At 44.9% G+C, this 25,895-nt stretch overlaps 1 protein-coding gene across 1 annotated transcript in view; it reads right to left on the bottom strand.

The window, feature by feature from the left end:
* SORCS1 (sortilin related VPS10 domain containing receptor 1) overlaps positions 1–25,895 on the bottom strand; it is a 588,550-nt gene that overhangs the window by 80,897 nt on the left and 481,758 nt on the right. Inside the window, exon 19 of the mRNA XM_030204718.1 lies at positions 12,118–12,304. Coding sequence (XP_030060578.1) covers positions 12,118–12,304 — 187 coding nt within the window. The remainder of the gene's footprint in view (positions 1–12,117; positions 12,305–25,895) is intronic.

The following is a 25,895-nucleotide window of genomic DNA, read 5'->3' as shown; positions in this document are numbered from 1 at the left end:
TCAGGCTTATTTTCAAAAGAGAAGGACCCCCATCTTTCGACACAAATCGGAAGATGGGCGTCCTTCTCACAGTGCCACCCAAATCGACATAATCAAAAGCCGATTTTGGGCATCCCCAACTGCTTGGATGCTTGGAATGCCCTCCCGCGGGAGGTGGTGGAAATGAAAACGGTAACGGAATTCAAACATGCATGGGATAAGCATAAAGGAATCATGTGCCAAAGGAATGGATCCTCAGGAGCTTAGTCAAGATCGGGAGGCAGGACTGGTGGTTGGGAGGCGGGGATAGGGCTGGGCAGACTTATACGGTCTGTGCCAGAGCCGGTGGTGGGAAGCGGGACTGGTGGTTGGGAGGTGGGGATGGAGCTGGACAGACTTGTACGGTCTGTGCCAGAGCCGGTGGTTGGGAGGCAGGGCTGGTGGTGGGGAGGTGAGGATAGTGCTGGGCAGACTTATACGGTCTGTGCCTGTGCCAGAGCCGGTGGTTGGGAGGTGGGGCTGATGGTTGGGAGGCGGGAATAGTGTGGGGCAGACTTATACGGTCTGTGCCCTGAAGAGCACAGGTACAAATCAAAGTAGGGTATACACAAAAAGCAGCAAATATGAGTTATCTTGTTGGGCAGACTGGATGGACCGTGCAGGTCTTTTCTGCCGTCATCTACTATGTTACTATGTTTCCGTCGTGGGGATGACCAAAGTTCATGGGGGCGTGTCAGAGGCGTAGCGAAGGCAGGACTTGGGCGTGCCTAACACATGGGCGTCCTCAACCAATAATGTAAAAAAAGGGCATCCCTGATGAGCACTTGGACGACTTTACCTGGTCCTGTTTTTCTTATGACCAAGCCACAAAAAGGTGCCTGAACTGACCAGATGACCACCGGAGATAATTGGGGATCACCTCCCCTTACTACCCCAGTGGTCACTAACCCCCTCCCACCCTCAAAAAAACTCTTTAAAAATTTTTTGTGCCAGCCTCAAATGTCATACTCAGGTCCATCACAGCAGTATGCAGGTCCCTGGATCAGTTTTAGTGGGTGCAGTGCACTTCAGGCAGGCGGACCCAGGCTCACCCCCCCTACCTGTTACACTGATGGTGGTAAATGTGAGCCCTCCAAAACCCACCACAATCCAACAGTACCCACATCTAGGTGCCCCCCTTCACCCGCAAGGGCTATGGTAGTGGTGCACAGTGGTGGGTAGTGGGTTTTGGGGAGCTCAGCACCGAAGGTAAGGGAGTTATGTTCCTGGGAGCAATTTCTGAAGTTCACTGCAGTGCCCCCTAGGGTGCCCAGTTGGTGTCCTGGCTTGTCAGAGGGACCAGTGCACTACCGATGCTGGCTCCTTCCATGACCAAAGGGCTTGCATTTGGTCCTTTCTGAGATGGGCGTCCTTAGTTTCCATTATCGCCGAAAATCAAAAACTACCAAGTCTAAAGACGACCATCTCTAAGGATGACCTAAATGTCAAGATTTTGGCGTCCATGACCATATTATCGAAATGAAAGATGGATGTCCACTCCAGTGGTTCCCAAATCTGGTCCCAGAGGCTCCCCAGCCAGTCAAGTTTTCACGATACCTACAGTGAATATTCATGAGAGAGACTTGCATGCAGTCGAGGTAGTACATGCAGATCTCTCTCATGAATATTCATTGTGAAAGACCTGAAAACCTGACAGGCTAGAGTGCCTTTTAATGAAAGCATCAGTAAATTGCTGGCAAGTGAGCAGAGTCTGGTTTAGAGGTTAATGTACTCTCTTGTTTCCTCTATCCAATTTGAAGTAGATTGAAAAAGAGATACAATAGTGGGCAGTCAGATGCATGCACAAATCCTGATTGATGCCAAGTAACATAATTGATTGTTAATGGCTCACTAACCAATTAAGTTGTGCACACATCTCACAATTGTGCCCAAATTTGGGCATGCATATTTAGGTCACCATTATAGAATCCAGCAGATCGAGGCAGGGCAGCATGGGTAAGCATCTACAGATGCACCTACATAGGTATTATTTTATAAAGACCATTAGCTACCTACTTGTCTATATGAAATACTAGCATATGTGGCACAGAAAGCACCTTGAATGCGGGCACCAGCTCAAGAGCTAGTGTGAATGATGACACATACTTTATGCATGGACGCAGATAGATTACATGATTCTTATTGGCAATTCTTATTCATTGACCATGTTTCCCATTATCCTTTTTGCTACCCCATATCCATTCCTCTCCATCTTCCTACACCTACCTCCCAACGCCCATTTCCTTCTGCTCCTAATCCCTCCTATGTTCAATTCACTTATCCGTTAACCCCATCAATTTTAAGTTTACTACAAACTGTATATTCTTCTTACGACTTTGTAATTCTTTATATTGTTACTATGTAAGCCGCATTGAGCCTGCCATGTGTGGGAAAGCGCGGGGTACAAATGTAATAAATAAATAAATAAATATGGGTTTCCCCGCCCCTCCACTGGGACGTTTTGCGAGGATGTTCTCAGCAAAACTTGGGCATCCCCTTCGATTATGCCCCTCTATGTCTGCAAGTTAAAGACAGCTTCTCCGCTGCAGCACAGAGGGAAGCAAACTAAAAGGGACCCAACTAATTTGGAAGCCCCTTCCCAGGCTCGACATAGAGCTAACATGTTTTAAATCCCCCTTCCAAAGTTCCACCCCTCAACTAAGTGAAATTGAGTGTTGGTCTTCTCTTTCCCAAGCACACCAACCCCTCCTGGTATCCTGACTCATTCCAAGGGGTTCACGGGGAACAATTCTCACTTGCTCCTCTCCCGATGACTGCCCATGCCTAAAAGCTGCTGGCTAATACCTAGCAATAGTCTTGTGGCACTGCTAAAGGTCAGGTGGCCAAATATCGGCACACGCTCTTATTTGTAAGCTTAATCACTGGAAGATGTACCATAATACTATCACTAGGATTAATCAGTGCAGTTTAGAACCTGGACACCAATAGGAGAGAAATATGTAGGAATCCCTCCTTACTTCCAACTAACTACCACGGAATCCACTACTAGCAAGGGGTGTTAATGCTTGGTTCTGGAAGGATCAGAGGGTGCAGGGTTATACTCTAAATATGGGGGGGGGGGGGGGTTTGGAGTGAGAACTGCCACCAGCCCCTTTAAGAGGCTTCCACACGTCAGTAGCCTGACACTCTTGTGGGAAGAAACAAAATACCTGATCAATGCTGGTCTTTTCTCCCCACAGGTAAAACAAGCTATGTTATTTAAGTTTGCATAAAAATGAGTCCAGAGTTATTCTCTTACCATCTGCTACTGGTGGGTTTTGGAGGGCTCACATTTACCACCACAAGTGTAACAGGTGGGGGGATGGGCCTGGGTCTGCCTGTCTGAAGTGCATTGCACCTACTAAATCTGCTCCAGGGACCTGCTACGATGGACCTAAGTATGATATTTGAGGCTGGCAAAAAAATATTTTTAAAGAATTTTTTTGAGGGTGGGAGGAGGTTAGTGACCACTGGGGGAGTAAGGGGAGGTGATCCCCGATTCTCTTCGGTGGTCATCTGGTCAGTTTGGGCACCTTTTTGTGCCTTGGTCGTAAGAAAACCTGGACCAGTTAAAGTCGTCCGAGTGCTCGTTAGGGACACCCTTTTTTTTCCATTATGGGTCGAGGACGCCCATGTGTTAGACACGCCCAAGTCCCACCTTCGCTACGCCTCCGACATGGCTCCGTGAGCTTTGGTCATCCCCGCGTCGGAAAGCAGTTGGGGATGCCCAAAATCAGCTTTCAATTATGCCGATTTGGGCGACCCTGGGAGAAGGACACCCATCTTCCGATTTGTGTCGAAAGATGGGTGTCCTTCTCTTTCGAAAATAAGCCTGAGAGCCTCTTAACCTTCCATCACCTCTATGTTTCAATCACGGTTCTAAAAAAAAACAACAACAATATTTGGTATAGGCTTTATTAAAAAGTGTCAACTCCACCATAACTCATAAAACACTATCAGTGTTCTTAGTCTGCTTCAATTACATATCTTATGAAAAAAAGGGCAGCTATCTCTGGAGGCAATTACTCCTTCAATTCAAACACACCCAATGCCGGTTCTGTAGCCTTTGTTTTGGATGTTGACACTTATTTCTACACAGATATATCAAAACTCAAGCCTATGCCTTCAAAGATATTGATATACTATAGTGACAAATCTATATTCTTCATAGACAAAGAATGGCCCTTATTTTAAGAATATAAGAACATAAGCATTGCCATACTGGATCAGACCAACAGTCCATATAGCCCAGTATCCTGTTTCCAACAGTGGCCAATCTTAGCAGAAGCATCACCACATCTAGACTACTGCAATCTGCTTCTTGCTGGCCTCCCACTTAGTCACCTCTCCTCTCTCCAGTCGGTTCAAAACTCTGCTGCCCGTCTCATCTTCCGCCAGGGTCGCTTTACTCATACTACCCCTCTCCTCAAGACCCTTCACTGGCTCCCTATCCGTTTTCGCATCCTGTTCAAACTTCTTCTACTAACCTATAAATGTATTCACTCTGCTGCTCCCCAGTATCTCTCCACACTCGTCCTTCCCTACACCCCATTCCCGTGCACTCCGCTCCATGGATAAATCCTTCTTATCTGTTCCCTTCTCCACTACTGCCAACTCCAGACTTCGCGCCTTCTGTCTCGCTGCACCCTAAGCCTGGAATAAACTTCCTGAGCCCCTATGTCTTGCCCCATCCTTGGCCACCTTTAAATCAAGACTGAAAGCCCACCTCTTTAACATTGCTTTTGACTCGTAACCACTTGTAACCACTCGCCTCCACCTACCCTCCTCTCTTCCTTCCCGTCCACATTAATTGATTTGATTTGCTTACTTTATTTATTTTTTGTCTATTAGATTGTAAGCTCTTTGAGCAGGGACTGTCTTTCTTCTATGTTTGTGCAGCGCTGCGTATGCCTTGTAGCGCTATAGAAATGCTAAATAGTAGTAGTAGTAGTAGTAGTAGCATTTAAGCACCTTGAGCTACTACTGAAAAAGGTGAGAGCAAAATCTAAATAAATAAAATAAATAAATACATCAAAAACATGCACTGATGCCAGCACAGACCCCCCTTTCTCAAAGCTTGGTAATGTAGATACAGTAACTGGTTAGTGCAGGAACACCCACTTCCTGCCCCGACACGCCCCCCTTAAAAATGACAGTTTAATTGCTGCACTCTTAGAGTGCACGCATGGCAAAACTAACACATAAAACTTTAGCTATTTGAGCTGCGTTAAACGTGTGTTAGCAATTAACACTGCTTAGTGAAAGGACCCCCATAATTCAAATATCAGCTGGAACAACAATTATTCATTTATTTATTTGCTTTTTACAGTTGCCCTAACTTTCAACACCCCAAATTCATATATCACTACACAGCTAAGTAATACATTTGAATTTTTATGTTTTATTTATTACTAGTAAGAAATGCCCGTTTCAGGAACAGATGAAACGGGCGCTAGCAAGATAATCCCCCCCGCACCATCCTCCCTCCCTCCTGAGTTCCAGACCCCCCCCCCTCCGTCCCTCCCTTCCGAGTTCCACAGCCCCCTGTCCCTCCCTCCGTTCCTCACTAACTTGTTTGCGAGTTTGTGGTCAAAGTTCGCAGCGCTCTCCCCCTGCTGCTGTCAGAATCTCTGCAAGTTGGAACTCGTGCATTGTGCCTTCGCCACCCCGCCCTCGACGTCATCGCGTTTTGACACGAGGGCGGAGCTACAGTGACTGCAGGGCAAACCGGATATCTCGGGTGCCTCATCTGGCTTGAGGCTTCATTAGAACGTTGGAGGTGCCTTTTATATATACTGTATATATTATCTCTATATATAAAATGCACCTCTAACATTCTAATGAAGCCTCCATAAGTCCCAACATTCTAAATCTGTGGTGGTCTAGATCAAAGTTTGCCCATGAGTGTTTGCCCTGCCCTCGCCTGTAAGGGAAGGAATACTACTTTAACTATCATAAGAGGAGGGGGAGAGGGGGGGCAAAGGGGAAGAGAGGAGTAGGAGGGGGGGAACACACTCACTCTCTCACACTCACTGTGTCTCACATACGCACTCGCACACAGTCATTCCGAAACACACACGCTCACTCACAGATACACATAGACACAATCTCTCTCTGACACACAATCGCACAGTCACTCTCTCTCTCTCACACAGTCACTCTCACACACACACTCACTCAAACATACACACTACGAGGAAAGCCTGGCTAGCGCCCGTTTCATTTGTTTCGGAAACGGGCCTTTTTTTTACTAGTTATTATTATTTTGCAATTGCCCTAACTTTCAACACTACAAAATATGGACTCCTTTTACACCGCTGTGCTTCCATTAGTGGCGCCCTCAATGCGAAAAAGCCCGTGAGAATACAATGGGCTTTTTCATATTTAGCACACTGCTAATCAGTAGTGCAACTTTGTAAAAGGAGCCTTATATACATACTAGTAAAAGAAGCCCCGTTTCTGATGCAAATGAAGGGGGCTAGCAAGGTTTTCTTCTGTGTGCATGTGGGAGTGTGTGTGTCCCTGCCCTCTTCCCTCTCTCCCCTCCCCCCTCTGAGTCCTTCACTGTTACAGAGAGAGCGATTTGATTTCGGTTGCTTTGCTGTGTTTTCCTTCACTGTTTGTGTTACAGAGAGACCGAGGGCGGGGCAGACACTCATGGGGAAACCGGATATCTCTCCCCCTTCACACTTCCGGCTGGAGGCTTCATAGAACGTTGGTGGTGCCTTTTATATATAGAGATGTGTTCAGTTCGGCTACTATTTATTCACTATATTTATGTAAGTTTAAGCAGCCTGAGGAAGGTCCCCCAAGGAGCTGGGCTGGATTTAAAACTGGTCGACCGTTAGCAGTGTGTTTTTTCTAGCAAAAAAGGCGCCGGTACTCAAATGCCAGGTCACTCTTCAAGGGTGGGGTGATCACTGAAGGACCCACCCCAAGATAGTCAGGCCCCCTGCAACCAGTCACAGAATCCATGACAAAGCAGAATTGGTGTGTTGAGTCTGAGCTCTTTTCATTAAAACTTGGGGACCATGGGTCAATTTTAGCAGACAATGGAAAAGGTGCCGGTACTGAGTACCCCCAAGTACCCCCTCAAAAAAAAGCCCTGACTGTTAGAAGACAGAATAAGGAATGGATCCTAATTAGCCGAGATTGGGTGGCAGAGCCAGTGGCGGGAGGCGGGGATAGTGCTGGGCAGACTTATACGGTCTGTGCCAGAGCCGGTGGTGGGAGGCGGGGCTGGTGGTTGGAAGGCTGGGATAGTACTGGGCAGACTTATACGGTCTGTGCCCTGAAAAGGACAGGTACAAATCAAGGTAAGGTATACACAAAAAGTAGCACATATGAGTTTATCTTGTTGGGCAGACTGGATGAACCGTGCAGGTCTTTTTCTGCCGTCTTTTACTATGTTACTGTGAGTGGCCCAGGGACCAGCTCTGAAAACTGTTCTGTTCAAAATCTGTGAGTGATATTGCTGAAGGGTTAGGAGGAAAAAATAGCCTTTTATTATTATTTATTTGGATTTTGCTCACACCTTTTTCAGTAGTAGTTCAAGGAGGCTAGGGCTTTTCAGCTTGGAGAAGAGACGGCTGAGGGGAGACATGATAGAGGTATATAAAATAATGAGTGGAGTGGAACAGGTGGATGTGAAGCGTCTGTTCACGCTTTCCAAAAATACTAGGACTAGGGGGCATGCGATTAAACTACAGTGTAGTAAATTTAAAACAAATTGGAGAAAATGTTTCTTCACCCAACGTGTAATTAAACTCTGGAATTCGTTGCCGGAGAAAGTGGTGAAGGCGGTTAGCTTAGCAGAGTTTAAAAAGGGGTTGGACGGTTTCCTAAAGGACAAGTCCATAAACCGCTACTAAATGGACTTGGAAAACTCCAAAATTCCAGGAATAACATGTATAGAATGTTTGTACGTTTGGGAAGCTTGCCAGGTGCCCTTGGCCTGGATTGGCCGTTGTCGTGGACAGGATGCTGGGCTCGATGGATCCTTGGTGTTTTCCCAGTGTGGCATTACTTATGTACTTATGTCCTCTACTTGGCTCACTTTCATTACATAGAGCAGTGATTTAACCTATTGTGATGTCATAGTGGCTCATTCCACCAATAAGAGCCAACCTCATTAGTGATGTCACAATGGCTTGATTGTATAGAATGTTTGTACGTTTGGGAAGCTTGCCAGGTGCCCTTGGCCTGGATTGGCCGCTGTCGTGGACAGGATGCTGGGCTCGATGGACCCTTGGTCTTTTCCCAGTATGGCATTACTTATGTACTTATGTGAGTTACATTCAGGTACACTGGATATTTTTATTTATTTATTTTAGGGACACACACAGGAACAGTTTTTCATTTTGCTTGAGGAGTGAGTGATTTTCATGCTGTTTTTTTGTTTCATTAAATTTCAATTTTATTGGGTTTTATCTGCAAATAATTTGAACTACAGATAAACTGAAATGAAAGAAAAAAAAGGTGTTGTGGCTTTCTTTCATTTTGAAATGAAATGAAACCAGCCTGTTTCATTGTGTTTTCATTTCATTTAAAAATGAATGCACATCTCTCGAGGCTAGACAGAGGATTGAGTTTAGCATAGAAAGATTACTTCAACAACTTCCAACAAGCTTATACGTGATACCGTATCATGTGTACAATATGCTGTTTCCATACTGTTTCTCTCCTGAATATGTATTTCTCATTTTTTTTTAAATCAGCACACTCGTATTCAGCACTGAAGAGAAAACAGCTTTTGAAAACAGGGCCCGTGATTTGTTTTTCTCTGTACTCAGTAATAATTCCTTTCTTATAGCTGCCTTTCATGGTTATTCTTCCCTAAGCCTTAGGTTTCATGTACACTTTCTAAACCAATGGTTTCAACCAGATACCCAGTGCATGTTCAATGTGGCTATCCAAAAGCCACGTTGGTTAGGTGTGTGTCCAGGCACGGCTAACCTAAGGAGACCTGATTCCCTAGGCATGTCTTCAGCCATGCGCCCCTCCTCAGGAGCAGGTCAAGGTCCTACTACTCTGTAATCCACCATCTCCCCTCCCTTCCCCCCTTAGCAGTCCAGCATCTCCTCTTGCCTTCCCTAGCTCCTCCCTTAGGAGCCCAGCATCTCTCTTTCTCTTTTGCATCTCCCACCTCACCCCCCCAGGAATCCAGTGTCTCCCTTTCGCTTTTCTGCCTCCTCAAGTATCCAGTGTCTCCCCTCCCCCTCCCAAAGAATTCAGCATCTCTATTGTATTCTATTCTGAGTATTTATATCCCAGTGCAATCGGTAAAGAATCTAAGCAGGTTACATGAAGTTCAAGGCACACAATTAAAGGTATCAATAGCCCTATTATATTATTTAGCTAAATATTTTCTAAAAATATGTTACAAAATTGTAAATATCCAAAAAGTGTTCAAATTCGTTCAGGTATAGAATTCCACAATTTGCTAGCTTGATAAATAAAAGAGCCATTAATAACTTTTTAGTAACAAACTTTTTTAAGAGTCAGAAATCCCAGTAAAAGTGAAGAGTAAACATGAGAATTCTTCCAAAAGGCTGGATTTATTTATGTTACATTTGTACTCTGCGCTTTCCCACTCATGGCAGGCTCAATGCGGCTTACATGGGGCAATGGAGGGTTAAGTGACTTGCCCAGAGTCACAAGGAGCTGCCTGTGTCTGAAGTGGGAATCAAACTCAGTTCCCCAGGACCAAAGTCCACCACGCTAACCACTAGGCCACTCAATGTGGCAGCACAGGGTTCTGTTTCTGTGAGTCTGACGTCCTGCAGGACATCAGACTCACAGAAACAGAAGCCTGCGCAGCCTTCTACATGGAATGTTGCTAGTGGAATAGCAACATTCCATGTAGAATCTCCAATAGTAGCAACATTCCATGTAGAATCTCCAATAGTATCTATTTTATTTTTGTTACATTTGTACCCCGCGCTTTCCCACTCAAGGCAGGCTCAATGCGGCTTACATGGGGCAATGGAGGGTTAAGTGACTTGCCCAGAGTCACAAGGAGCTGCCTGTGCCTGAAGTGGGAATCAAACTCAGTTCCTCAGGACCAAAGTCCACCACCCTAACCACTAGGCCACTCCTCCACTGGATAAGCTATTAACTGTGGAAGAAGAGAAGAACAATTCCCCGTTAAGAAGTTAAACACAGTAAAGCAGTCTTAAAATCAATTTGAGCAGAAACTGGTACCAGTGTAGGCTTTTGAGTAAAGGCGTCACATGATCATATCGGGAACGACCATATATCATTTTAGCTGCAGTATTTTGCAGCAACTGCAATCTATTAACAAGTCTTAAATTTAATACAGCATACAGATCACTGCAATAGTCCAATTGAGATAAAAGAATAGCCTGTACCAGCATATAAAAGTGTTCTAAAGAAAAGACTGATCTGATTGTTCTAAATTGTCGCAATTTAAAAAACATATCTTTTTACTCAAGTAATTTATTTGAGATTCCATTGTTAGTTGGGTGTCTAATATTTATTTATTTATTTATTTGTTTGTTTGTTTGTTGCATTTGTATCCCACATTTTCCTACCTATTTGCAGGCTCAGTGTGGCTTACATAATGCTGTAATGGCGATTGCCATTTCCGGATTGAGAAATACAAAATGGTTCTTAAGTGACAGAGTAGATTAAGCAATCAAGTGTAGCGAGTCATTTCTGGCATGAGAAATAGAGTGGTATTGCTATAGAGTTCATGAGTGACAGGGAAAGTTAAGCAATCAAGTGTAGAGAGTTCGTTTCTGGAATGAGAAGTAGAGTGGTAAAACGAGAACGTTCATTAGTGCCAAAGTACAGCTAAGCAATCCAGTGTCGAGAGTTAGGTTTTGTCCCGTTCTGGTATGGGTTTCGTTGTCTGGTATTTAGGATGGATCATTGTGGTATGTCTCCAACAATACAATCTATTTTTTTTAAACCTTCTATCCAGTTATAAACTGCTCAAGATATTCCATACTCACTCAATTTACACCACAAAAGTTCATGGTCCACTGTATCAAAAGCTCCAGAAATATCAAATTGGAGCATGACAGAATGGACTCCCTGATTTAAAAATTCCCTAACTTAGATACAAAGAGTAGCAGTAATAACATAGTAGATGACAGCATAAAAGACCTGCACGGTCCATCCAGTCTGCCCAACAAGATAACTCATATGGCTACTTTTTGTGTATACCCTACCTTGATTTGTACCTGTCCTCTTCATGGCACAGATCGTATAAGTCTGCCCAGCACTACCCCCGCCTCCCAACCACCAGCCCCGCCTCCCAACCACCGGCTCTGGCACAGACCGTATAAGTCTGCCCAGCACTACCCCCGCCTCCCAACCACCAGCCCTGCCTCCCAACCACCGGCTCTGGCACAGACCGTATAAGTCTGCCCAGCACTATCCCTGCCTCCCAACCACCAGCCCCGCCTCCCACCACCGGCTCTGCCACCCGATCTCGACTAAGCTCCTGAGGATCTGACTCTATACTATGCATAGCCCTTTCCTTCACTCCAAGAATCCCTTCTTAGGGGGTCTAGCATCTTGCTTTCCCTACCCTCACTCAAGTGTCCTACATTGCCCTTTCCTACTTCCCAAGAGTTCAGTATTGCTCCTTCACCCCCTCCACCCCCATCCAGGAATGCATCTTCCCTATACTCTTCCTGCTGGGGGTCAGGGGTGCCATACCTTTTGCTGCTGCTGCTGCCACCCTGTACAAAGCCAGCTCTGCCCATAAAGCAGAGCCATAGTGGATAGTGTGAGGTCTTGAGCAGATCTCTGCACTCAAGGCTTGCCATGTCCCATTTCCTCCAAAACTTCCTGTTTAGAGGGGATGGGGCATGGTATTCCTTGAGGGCACCTGTCTGTTCAAGGGCCCATACCAGCCACTTTTGTTTTGTTTTAAGGACAGGATTGGCCTTGCAGAGAGTGAAGGCAAGGCCACTTCCAGAATTGTATTGCTCTAGGTGAACATCTCACAATGGAGCTGTGACCAGGGCAGGGCTGGACCAGACAAAACTAATCAACTGATATGTTCTTAAAATGGGCATAATGTTTCTTTAAGAAAAATTTGATAAGCCAACAATAGTAATAACATACAAGTTACATGTAAGTACAGGACGGCACTCTCTGATCCCAAGCTGTTGTCCACTTGCACCATCACTCGGAATATCCCCACATTCTGGTAAACATGCTTAATGCCATCCTCCGTTGAGCTGATATTAGCATATGAAACGGCAATTCCATCTCCAAAATCCACTTGGATATTTGTTCGTTGAACATCACCCTAGAAAGACAAAGAAGGAAAGAAGGATTTCAATTACAGTCAATACACAGCAAGCAACTGTCTACTGGGTTATCTCTAGACACTTGGGGGCCATTTTACTAAGCTGCGTAGGCACCTACGTGCATCCTACGCATGTTAATTTTCACACGGTCCACTAAGTGTGCCAGAAATTTTCCAGTGCGCAGCGCTAACCGGGCAGAAATCGGCATTGTACGCATGTAGACCATTGCTCTCCGGTTAACGCGTGAGATCTTACCGCTAGGTCAATGGGTGGCGGTAAGATCTCAGGCCCAAAATGGACACGGGCCAATTTAAATTTTGCCGCACGTCCATTTTCGGCCAAAAAAAGGGTCTTTTTTTGCAGGTGCGCTGAAAAATGGACCTGCGCGCGTCCAACACATGCATATACACCAGCGCAGGCCATTTTTCAGTGCACCTTAGTAAAAGGACCCCTTGGTGTTGCAGACTCTAGCAGAAAAAAAACCCAACCATAGATTTCATATTAAAATGCATTCCCAGTTACCTGTAGATATTCTGAAATGCATTTTGATGTTCTATCACCACTACTAAATTAAATTTTAATGAATCCTGTGACCAGAATATCAAAAAAACTGATCCAGCAGTCCTTCATGTAATATAAAAAGCCATGGAAATGAACAGTACTCACCGCACACTTCAAAGCCTAAAGGCTGTAGAGATTTATGGTCTCAATTTTATTAGCATCTACACATGTAGCTTGCATACACATATAGATATGTGCTGCTCAGCTATGTGGGCTCTGACAGTGAATATTAGTACCCATATAACTCCTGGCTTCTCTCTGACTCTGCCCCTGGCCTGCTCCTCCACTGCCTGGATTTCACCTGGGCGGTCATAGACAATATTCAGTGGCAGTTTCCGGTTAAGTGCCATTGAATGTTAGTGGATGGCCAGCTCAGGGGTGTTGAACTATGTAGGGGCCTCTCCTGCCCGGTTAAACCTTTTTGAATCTCGGGCCCATGGTATAGTAAGAACTCTGAGAAGAAGTATGTGGGTATACTATGTTTGAGGTCATGTAACAGGCGCTTTCTAAATTGTACTTACTATTCTGAAAAGACAACAGTAAGCCAAATATGAGAAAAGGCCTGAGACCTACTACAAGGCGTTAACTTTGACAGCAGTTACCATGCATAACTGAAGGAGCAAGTGTGGCACCCATCTCCACACCTTTCAGTTGCAAAAACAACTGTAAAAAAATTGTGTCTGTTCGCCACATCTCAAAAAACTCTGAGAAGAAGTATGTGGGTATACTATGTTTGAGGTCATGTAACAGGCGCTTTCTAAATTGTACTTACTATTCTGAAAAGACAACAGTAAGCCAAATATGAGAAAAGGCCTGAGACCTACTACAAGGCATTAACTTTGACAGCAGTTACCATGCATAACTGAAGGAGCAAGTGTGGCACCCATCTCCACACCTTTCAGTTGCAAAAACAACTGTAAAAAAATTGTGTCTGTTCGCCACATCTCAAAAAATATATAAAGGAATTGGAAAAGGTGCAGAGAAGGGCGACAAAAATGATAAAAGGGATGGAACGACTTCCCTATGAGGAAAGGCTGAGAAGGTTAGGGCTCTTCAGCTTGGAGAAAAGGCGGCTGAGGGGTGATATGATAGAAGTCTACAAAATAATGAGCGGAGTAGAGCGGACAGATGTGAAGCGTTTGTTTACACTTTCAAACAATAATAGAACCAGGGACACAAGATGAAGCTAGAATATGGTAGATTTAAAACAAATAGGAGAAAGGTTTTCTTTACTCAGTGTGTATTTGGACTCTGGAACTCGTTGCCGGAGAAAGTGGTGGCAGCGGCTGGCCTTACGGAGTTTAAGGGGGGTTTGGACAGATTCCTGAAGGAAAAGTCCATTGAACATTGTTAAAAAAATTGGGGGTTTTGCCAGGTTCTTGAAGCCTGGATTGGCCGCTGTCAGAGACAGGATGCTGGGCTTGATGGACCCTTGGTCTTTTCCCAGTATGGCGGTGCTTATGTGCTATACTTGGCAGTCACAGTAAAAAAAAAATCCATAGGTATCTGATGAGGCCTAGGACAGATAGTGAAGAACCGTTGATGGATTATTCAGTATCATCCTGTTTTTTTATGATCAAGACATTAGATTAGCTTTTTCTAGAGGAAGGAATTTAAGAGAACAACCTGAACTACTCGTGAAATTTTACATTGCGAGATCCAATTGACCACTTAAATGTGGCAGATGTACAACCTGTCAGATTATGCTTCAAATGCAAGACTTTGTTAACCCAGTGGATGATGTGAGATATAAACTGAAACATCATACAGACTGCAATAGTGTGTATGTGATTTATGTGGTGAGATGCCCTTGTCCAAAATTTTATATTGGGAAAACCACCCGTCCACTGAGAATTAGAATGAATGAACATTGTTTTTGTCTCCAGCATGCTAAACGTGAGGCACCAATGGTTGCTCATTGTGAATCTTGTGCACATTCATTTGATGATCTTCGACTGATCTCATTAAAAAAAATTACTGGTAGGAAGCGAGGTTTTTATGAATAATGATGGTTTGCCTTCAGTATGCATATTCTATAATTACAAGAGTAGCTCAAAACCACGTCCCTGATCCGCCCTGAAACACCCATGACCCTCCCATTTCCACACCCCTTTTATTTAGGCACAAGTAAAATTTAGACATAGATCCCATGCCTAAATGTGTGTGCATAAATGGCAATTAATTCTAATTAGTGCCAATAATTGCTTGTTTAAAAGCCAATTATTGACAATAATTAGCTCATTATGCAATTAAATTACACGAGCAAATCGGGCACGTGCCAGATTATTGACAATAATTAGCTGCTTCCAAATTTCCCCAGTCATCCATGAATTTGCGTTAGCCTTGTATGACACAGGAAGTCGCTTAACATTCTTGAAGCAACGGGGCTGTTTGCTCTTTCCAATGACGAGTGGTTCCAACTTCTCACTCCCATCCATACTGCAGCAAAGGAGGATCATCAGTCGGTCCTTCGACGTTTTACTTCCTGTAGTTTCGGCTTGTTTGAATGCAAGTGTTCCATCAGGAATCGTCGCCAGTAGAGACCGTTTTCGTCAGCATTGAAAATGTCACGAGGTGCAAACTCGTTCAAGATGGTAGGAAGAACTGAAACAACCCAATTTTCAGCACCAAAGTCATCAGCGTCTTGTTTTTCACCATGCTGTTTCTTGAATTTTATGTTGTTCCTCTCCTTCCATCTTTCCAACCATCCAACAATGGCTTTGAATTCAGTTAGTCCAAGACTTTCAGCTAGCTGATTAGCTTTCTCCATAGGCAGTGGACCACTGATAGGAATCTGATTGCTCCTGTCTTGAGAAAACCACCGAAGAAGAGCATCTTCTACCTCCTCATCTTTTCCCGCCTGTTTTCATTTCCGGTGTGGATTTGTATTGCTTTGCCAGTCTTCCAGAAGCTGGCCTTTCTGCTTCAAGATATGTGAAATTTGACTGGGATTGACACCATATTCTTTAGCAGTAGATGATTGACTTTGTTTGTTTTCTAATTTTTTAAGAACTTCTATTCGTTCAGCCAGTGTTAAAGTCTTACAGTTGTGCAATGACGACTCCGACGACTCCAGTGTACACTCTAACTACATTATTTCGCTTATTCTGCCTGTGGCAGTTAAAGGGGTGGTAAATTTGAAATCTCGTTGGTTGTCATGCGCCAATCGGCTTCCATATTCCGCGCACGCGCTTATGCGGAGTCTTTCGTGCAGAGGAGCGGTCTTAAACCATGCATATAAGCGAATCTTACACTTATCAGTGGTGCGCTAAACCGAAGTTTGTCCCCATAGAAATTGATGGCACCAAAAATGGGACTGAAGTACGGCATGCAGTTAAACAGAACATGCGCTTATCCAACGTGCACTTAAATGGAGTGCACTGTGTGTGTGTGTGTGTATATATATATATATAATTTTTTTTGTTACATTTGTACCCCACGCTTTCGCACTCATGGCAGGCTCAATGTGGCTTACATGGGGCAATGGAGGGTTAAGTGACTTGCCCAGAGTCACAAGGAGCTGCCTGTGCCTGAAGTGGGAATTGAACTTAGTTCCTCAATTCCCCAGGACCAAAGTCCACCACCTTAACCACTAGGCCACTCCGCCACTATATGTGGGGGGGGGGGGGGGGGGTACCAAGGATCGATTTTCAGAAATTTACATTCAAAATAACAAAAAACAAAAATGTAATCTAAAATATATATCTGCTATGAAAAAAAAATTTAGTACATTTTTATATAGTGCTGAGACCAAGTGCATATTGATCATTGGAGAAGCAACTCCTAAACAAATGCACTATCCACCATCACCGCACACAGTCCCCCCTGCGTTCCTAACAATTCTAAAATAAATTGCAGGTATCACAATGCCTTTTTGTTCCGATCATACAGGAGCTGCCCCTGAACAGAGATTATTGCACCAGAAGATGCGTTTTGAAGATCTACATCCCTGCAGATAAATAATTTTGTTTTTGCTTTTTGAGCTGCTTTTTGAGACATTTTGATACCTGCAATTTGGGAGGCAGGGGGGACTTTGTGCAATGATGGTGGATATAATGCATTTGTTTAGGAATTACCTAATATTATGTTGCCAAAACCAGAATGTAGATAGCGAGACATTGTGCCAAAGGAGATCTTTTTGCCCTGCAAAGCTGAAAAGAATAAGAACCATCTATTATACCGCAGTATTTCAGGTATTACACTGCTTCCAGCCTTGTATTACAATTTATTACTTTTATGCGAGCACTGGCTCAGTTTATCAGCCTGCAAAAGTAATATGGTTCATACAAACCAATTTAATGAGAACTCTGACTTTAGACTTAGGATTTAATTCTCAACAGGATGGTTGTACTCATGAATTTCCTTTTTTAATGTGTTAGTCTTCATGCATAAATGGAAGCATTAAAACAATGAGATACAGCTCAAAGTTTTTATTCTTGGGTCCCTCACCACAGATTTCATTTAGAAGTCTTCAATTATGCATTGAGCGAATCTCTTTATCCTTACATCTGTTTAAAGCAGATTTAATTATCTACTGCACTCTTAATACACTGTTTTGGTCACCTCATTCCCCCATTCCCATTTTGAACATACCCTACTGTGTGTCTTAAAATGTCTGATCACTAATTGGTTAGTGTGCTGTTTGGTTGCTGTGGAAACGCAGTTATCATCACAGTGTTGACTGAACGTTGAACGATTGTGCACACAAGCTCAGAAGTGCTGCATCAAACATTCAAGAAGCGATGCAGAGATTCTTGTATTTAATAAATTAGATGTGGCATTGCCATTTGTGGCCATTCTTGGAATACATTGCCCAGTTTTGGTTTCTAGTATAAAGCTGGGTTTAATAGGAGCTTAGGCAAGTTCCTGGAGGAAAGGTTCATGAACTATTTATCCCTGGGAGTGAACAAAAAGGAATGGGTCTTCCTTCTGTACTTGAATGTAAGTTGCGTTGAGCTACTGCTGAAAGAGGTGTTAGCCGAATCCAAAATCCCTTCCTGTTCCCTTCCTACTCTTTGGGATTTGACAGGTATTTCCCAGTGGCCTGGTGGTAAGCATGGACCTTAAGTCTGCTTAGATGGCAACTCCAGTAATTGGGAAGCAAAGCCAGTGCCGGGCAGACTTCTATGGTCTGTACCCTGATCATGGCTAGACACATTTGGATGGGATGGAATGGGGATTTGACTACAGCTTCAGCAGTTGGGGAGCAAGGCCAGTGCCAGGCAGAGTTCTACAGTCTGTGACCTGAAAGTGGCAAGGACAAATCAAGATCAAGTATACATATGTTATGTCACACCATACCTTATGCTATGAATGTATCTTGTTGGGCAGACTGGATAGACTGTACAGGTCTTTATCTGCCATCATCTACTATATTACTATGTAAATCCGAACCAGCCTGGCACATCTTTAGTGGAGTTTTATAAAGTCATTTTAAAAGCGGGGTGCTCGCATGTATGTGCCCCTCGTGCATGTGAATACATAGAATAGCAACGTTACTCACCTGTAACAGATGTTCTCTGAGGACACCAGACCAAGTATTCTCACAGCTGGGTGACATCTTCTGACAGAGCCAGGCATGGATGACGGCTAGCAATATCAACATTAAACTTTCTAGTAGCATCCCACCATGATGTGATGGTGCCTTCCCTCCCAACGCATGGGCTTGAGTTCCTCAGTCATTTTTAAAAAGCTAAAAAAAACCCAACAACTCCAAGGGGAGGTGGGAGTGCATGTGAGAATACTTTGTCTGCTGTCCCTAGAGAATACCTGCTACAGGTGAGTAATTTTGCTTTATCCAAGGACAAGCAGGTTGTTGTATTCTCACAGCTGGGAATCTCTAGCTACCAGGCTCACCGAAAGCAACAATGCTAGGACAACAGGGACTCAAAACATTGAGTATTAAACTTGAACCTTGGTAAGTTTTCAGTGGACCGCTGCCAGAGACTTGATGTGATCCCTCTAGAAGAACCTTTTGCTCTGGGGATCTCAATCAGAACAAAGCAAACAAAAAAGATCACACAATATGAAAAGGATCATTTTCTAGCTCAGGGATGCCGAGTATGTATAGATTGTTTCTCCATTCTCTATTCTCCATGTCCTCTTGCTTTCCTTTTACATCTCTCTTTTCTGCTTCCAAAGATTTTATGTTCATCTGAAAATAGGCCACCAAATCAAATTGTTCTCCAATGTGAATCTTGTTCTAATACTTTTAAAATAAATAGGAGGAAATTATATATATATATATATATATATATATATATACATTATTCAATGAATTGTTTGACTCTGGAATTCATTGCTGGAGGATGTGGTACCAGCGGTTAGCATAACTGAGTTTTAAAAAGGTTTGGTCAAGTTCCTGGAGGAAAATTATATAGTCTTCTATTGAGAGAGACACGAGGAAGCCACTGCTTACCCTGGGATTGGTAACATGGAATATTGCTACTATTTGGGTCTCCGCCAGGTACTTGTGACCTGAATTGGGCACTGCTGGGAACAGGATACTGGGCTAGATGGACCACTGGTCTGACCCAATAGTATGACTATTCTCACGTTCTTATGAGTATCTAGTGAGCTGAACTCCGATTTCATATCAGCAATAGTTGCATTGATATCAGCCCTTAACATCATGGTTTTTGATGCCACCACCAGAAGGTCTGATTTTATAACTGGGGCAGATGTCCCTGCTTCCAAAAGTCAAGGTGTTTCTCTTCCTGGAGCCGCCCTATGTGAAAACAGTGTTGGGGTTGTTGAGCAAATTGAGCTAGGCATTGGGAGTACGAGGATTTGCTCCCCATGTAACTATTAGTTTCAGGATGAAGTTACAAATAATAGATTCCTGTTCCAGTGATGTTAACCTAACTCAGTTCCTAAAAACAATATTTTCTATGATAGAATACCAAAGCAGGCCACAGGATGATAGAGTTAACAGCATGCCATTGTGGGAGTATAGTTCTTCTAAACACTCTCTGTAACGGTGTACAATAAATTTTGGGGCCCTATTACTAAGACGCGTAAGCATCTACGCGTACCCAACACACGCCAAAATGGAGTTACCGCCCGACTACCGTGTGGCTCTTGCGGTAATTTCATTTTTGGTGCCCGTCCGATATGTGCGTCTGAAAAATATTTTTTTTATTTTTGGGCGCACGTAATGGACGCACGCCAAGTGGCATTTGCTGGGCGTAGGTCATTACTGCCCGGTTACCGCGTGAGTCTTTACTGTTAGGTCAATGGCTGGCGGTAAGGTCTCAGACCCAAAATGGATGCACGGCAATTTTCATTTTGCCACACGTCCATTTTCGGCAAATATTTTAAAAAGGACCTTTTTTACAGGCGCGCTAAAAAATGGATCAGCATGCACCCAAAACTCGCACCTACACTACCGCAAACTATTTTTCAGCACGCCTTTGTGAAAGGACCCCTTTGCAAACCAGAAAGTTACAGCATACTGATATCATTACTTCCTATAGTCTACAGCACATTCAGATCTCATCTTCAGACAAACAATGGTGTCTCCTCCCACTTGAAATGTGCCCTGGAGCCCCCAGGAAGGTAGTTGACTGGCTCATAGATCAAAGTTTGGGGAAAATCTGTACTTGAAAGCAGGGGCGTAGCCAGACTTCGGCGGGTGGGGGGTCCATAGCCCGAGGTGAGGGGGCACATTTTAGCCCCCCTAGCGCCGCCGCCCCCCCCCGGCACCACTGCCGACACCTCCCGCCGCCGCCAGCACCACCACCACCAACTTTGACCCCCCCCCCCGCCGCCGACCCTCTCGACCCTCCCACCCACCGTTGCCGTCACCTACCTTTGCTGGCGGGGGACCCCAACGTGCAGGACGTCAGACTCAGAAGCAAAACGAAGGAAGAAGACTTCGACTGGCGGGGGTTGGGGTCCCCCGCCAGCAAAGGTAGCAGACAGCGGGTTGATGGCGGGTTGGCGGCGGGGGGGGGGGGGATTGAGAGGGTCGTCGGCAGGGGGTCCAGGGCCAAATCTACGGGGGGCCCAGGCCCCCGTGGCCCCATAGTAGCTACGCCCCTGCTTGAAGGTACTCACAGTCAGCTACCTGCACTCAGAACCAAAGCCAAAAATCTACTGTGACTCTTGGATATGTTAGTGTGGGGTGGGGGTGGGGAGAGAGGTTCTTACTAAGGAGATCTTCACTTTGGAATACAAATGTAATATTTCAGCCCTCTATCAACATACAGTGCTTTTGTATGCAGCTAGAGACCCTCCAATTCTCACTGCTACTAATGGTCTACCACTCTGTGTGAAGCGCTCTGCTATTTTCCACAGCTTATGTTTTATTTAATTATTTAATACATTTATACCCCACATTTTCCCACTTGGTTGCAGGCTCAATGTGTCTTACACTAATACAAATGCAATATAAAGTAGGAGCATAAAGTAACATAAGTATAAAGCAACAGTGAAATAGGAGGGGAGGTGATAAAAGGGTAAAAACAGTCGCATTTAGCAGGACTTTAATTTGGCTCCGAAAGGTAGGCTTTCGTAAACAAGATGGTTTTTCAATGATTTCCTGAAAATAAGATGGTTGTGGATAGATTTCAGAGTTTTGGGCAGGGCGTTCCATAGCTGTGTTCTTATGTAAGAGAAGCTGGAAGCATAAGTTGATTTGTATCTAAGCCCGTTGAAGACAGGATAATGCAGGTTTAAGTAAGTTCGGGATTGACTGGTACTGTTTTTCTGGACGGTAGATTTATTAGGTTCAACATGTAACCAGGAACTTCACCGTAGAGAATGTTCAATAGCAGGAGCATGGAAGCAGAGGCAATTCAGAGCAAATCCAGCTGGCCATTCAAACAAGCAAATATTCATTCTTCTGAGCCACCATTAGTAGGAAAAGGCTGCTCTTTAAGGGGTCCTTTTACTAAACTGCGGTAAAAGGTGACCTGCGGTAATTTGGATGAATGAAATTGGCATGGACTGGACCATTTTTTTTTTACCGTGGCTGGGAAAAAGGGCTTTGTTAAATAGGGGCAGTAAATGGTCATGTGGGAAAATTAAAAGTAGTGCACAGTTGCACTAAAACTTTTTGTGGACACAGAATTTGGATCTATCCAGATGTCATAAAATCTACTCAGGACAAAAGGAGGAAATTTCTGGCTCTTCAAAAAGAAACAAATTTGATAGGAGCGAAGTTTCTACTAACATTTCCCTGTAAATGTATAATAAGATATCTGGACAATAAATATATTTTTTGGGAGCCGGAACAACTTAAAGCTTTCTTAGATTCAAAAAGTATACCCAGTGGACCCAAGAAGTGAGAGAAGTTGGAAAATATAAAATGAGAGAATTAAACGGTCAGGCCAGTTTCTGATAATTAGTTATTTGTGATAGGTTCTCCTTAACCTTTTTGGAATACGCTCCCTATGTTTCTCCCTTAGATTTATGGTTCTAATCAAGAGATGTAAAAATTTTGTTGTATTGATATTCATTTGATACTTTTTCCTCTCTGTGTTTCAATTTTGCAAGTGAAATTTGTGTAACTTGTAAAGCATAAATAAAGAAAAAAATATAAATAAATAAATAAAAAGTAGTGCACAGCTATTTACTGCCTGAGCCCTTACTCCCACCCATTGACCTAGAGGTAAGGGCTCACGCGCTACTCTTGCGGTAATCAGGCAGTGCGTGCCAATGTGACTGTGCTGCCAATTAGTGCTGGCAATGTCCCCATGGTAGAAAATAGAAAAATATTTTCTTCCATGGGAAACAGCATGTGCCAACTTCGAAATTACTGCCGGGTGCCCGCACTGCCCCGGCGGTAGTGCCGATTTGACACATGCTACCCCCCCCCCCCCCCCGTTAGCTCTACTGCTGCTTAGTAAAAGGGCCCCTAAGCATTAGAAACCATGGAAGAGGGGTAGCAATTTCAAACAGTCGTATCATTCAGCGGCTCAACAGTGCCTGCCTCCACCCACCAAAACCTTCTCGTTTCTGAACATTAATAATATTGAAAGAAAATGTAATTTTGGCCATGCAATAGAACACCTTCAAAGGACCTGTTTGTGGCAACCTCCAATAATTATCTCCCAATATAAACCATATTTATTTATTTATTTAACACATTTATACCCCACATTTTCCCACTAGTTGTAGGCTCAATGTGGCTTACACAATACCGCAGTGCAGGCTACAGTTAGTAAAATACAATTAAACAATGTAATAATAAGATAGAATCGAATATGCAACGTATAAAACAACAGAGTTAATCAAAAGATAATTAAAGACAATAGAGTGCATTAATTTTGCTGTAACAAAGAAGAAGTAAGCTAGGTTGAGTCTGGAAGGTAAGCCTTCTTGAACAGGGTGGTCTTCAGTAATTTCCTGAAATTTAGATGGTTCTGAATTGATCTTAAGATTTTGGGTAGTGCATTCCATAGCTGTGTGCCTATGAAGGAGAAGCTGGATGCGTAGGTAGATTTGTATTTAAGGCCGTTGCAATCTGGATAATGTAAATTTAGGAAGGATCGGGAAAAGCAGGAACTGTTTCTGGGTGGTAGATCTATTAGATTTAACATGTATCCAGGAACTTCTCCGTAAATAATCCTATGAATCAAGGTGCAAACCTTAAAGGCAATACGTTCCTTAATGGGAAGCCAGTGTAATTTTTCAAGAAGGGGCTTGGCAGATTCGAATTTTGATTTACCAAAGATCAATCTCGCTGCTGTGTTCTGGGCGGTCTGAAGTTTCTTGATTAGTTGTTCTTTGCATCCTGCATAAATTCCGTTGCAGTAATCATCTACTATAATAAAACTCACCCTCAACGTTCTGAAGACAACGTTCTGAAGTCACTCAGTCACTCCCTGAAAGGTTTGTGGATTCATGGTGGTGAAGCCACTTCACAGACCCGTGCCCCGCCCTCGCATCAAACGTCATGACGACGAGGGCGGAAAACAGTAAACTAAAGGAAGGGATCTCAACCAAGCAGGTGGAGGAGTAGGGAAACATGCTCCGTGTGTTTCCCTACTCCTCCCCCTGCCTAGGAAACGCACGCTACCAACCTCCCGACCCACACGCTGAAAAAAACTGGAGGGAAACCACCTCCAAAGCTCCGGAGTCCAAATGACTCCGGAGACCCACTGTTCGAGGTCCAACACCCCCCAAGCCAACCAACAAAGCTCCGCAGTAGAAGCCCCGCCCACAGAATGCTGGACCTCCAACACCCACCCCCCCGTGCCGTCCCCCCCCCCCCCCAAAGCTGCAGTTCAAAAGAAGCCCCGACCACAGAATGCAGGAGGTGCAACACCCCCCCGCAACACCCCCCCAAGCCACCCATCGTCACGTAGTTTTACTGGCGGGGGACCCAAAATCCTGCCAGCAGAAGTCCTGTGTTGTCTGCTAAGTCTCACTCCAGCGATCTTCGGCGTTGCTAGCCTGTGCAGGGCGGGGTTCTGTGTGTCTGACGTCCTGCATGTGCAGGACGTCAGACGCACAGAAGCACTACCTGCACAGGCTAGCAACGCCGAAGTTCGCTGGAGTGAGACTTAGCAGACAACACAGGACTTCTGCTGGCGGGATTTTGGGTCCCCCGCCAGCAAAACTACGCGGCGGTGGGTGCGATGGCGACGGTGGGTGGGATGGTGGCGGTCAGGTGCATCACGGTGGGTGGGATGGCGGGTGGGGGGGTGCATCGCGCGGAGGAGGCGCTTCCTTCGTTCTTCACACTCCTTTTCGTTCTTCTTCAAAGCAGGATCCCCCCCCCCCCACAAAACTGAACTATACAACACACACACTCACTCACTCACAGCGCTTCCTGAATCCCCCCCCCACACTCACTCTCATCTGGCAGTGCTTCCTGAACCCCCCCCCCCACACACACACACACACTCACTCACTCATCTGGCAGCACCACACACACCTCTTCTTCAAAGCTGAAACCCCCAACACACACACACCCCCACACACCCCTCCAACACACATACACACTGTCTCTCTCACTCTCATCTGGCAGCGCTTCCTGAACCCCCACACCCCTCTTCTTCCAAGCTGAACCCCCCCCCAACATACCCCCCCTCCAACACACACACACACTCTCTCTCATCTGGCAGCGCTTCCTGAAACCCTATACACACACACACACTCACTCACTCACTCTGTCTCTCATCTGGCAGCACTTCCTGAACCCTCCCCCCCCCCACACACACACACACTCACTCTCTCTCATCTGGCAGCGCTTCCTGACACCCCATACACACACACACACTCACTCACTCTCTCTCTCTCTCATCTGGCAGTGCTTCCTGAACCCCCTGCCCTCCCCCCCACACACACACACTCACTCACTCTGTCATCTGGCATCGCTTCCTGAACCCCCCCCCCCCCACACACACACACACACACACACTCACTCTCTCACTCGCATCTGGTAGCGCTTCCTGAACCCCCCGCACACCTCTTCTTCCAAGCTGAACCCCTCCCCCAACACATCCCCCTCCCCCCCCCCCCCACACACTCTCTCTCTCTCTCTCTCTCTCTCTCTCTCTCTCTCTCTCCCGCTCCTCCAGCACACCAATTGCTTGGGTGCAGTGGCTGGAATTTCAGACAACAGAGAGAGAGGGGGGGGGGGGGAGGCCTGACACCAGAGAGAGAGAGAGAGAGAGAGAGAGAGGAAGGGAGGTATCTCTGTCACACACACACTCTCTGTCTCACATACAATGTCTTTCTGACTCACACTCTCACACTGTCTCACACTGTATCACATTCACTCTCTATTTGTCACACAGTCACTCAAACACTCACTCTCACAGAGAATCTCTGTCTCACACACACTCTCTCTCTCTCACACACACACACACACACACACACACACACACACACTCTCAATCACACTGTGTCTCACATACGCACTTGCACACACTCTCATTCTCACACACACACTCTCACAGACACACTCACACTCTCTCTCTCTCACACACACACTCACACTTTCACTCTCTCTCACACACACAGTCACTCTCACATACACTCTCCCAAACATACACACTCCGAGGAAAACCTTGCTAG

The sequence above is a fragment of the Microcaecilia unicolor genome, chromosome 5 (genome assembly GCF_901765095.1).
Source record: "Microcaecilia unicolor chromosome 5, aMicUni1.1, whole genome shotgun sequence".
In the NCBI taxonomy this organism is placed as follows: Eukaryota; Metazoa; Chordata; class Amphibia; order Gymnophiona; family Siphonopidae; genus Microcaecilia; species Microcaecilia unicolor.
The sequence above is the reverse complement of the archived record's forward strand: the minus strand, read 5'-3'. Positions and strand labels throughout refer to the sequence as shown.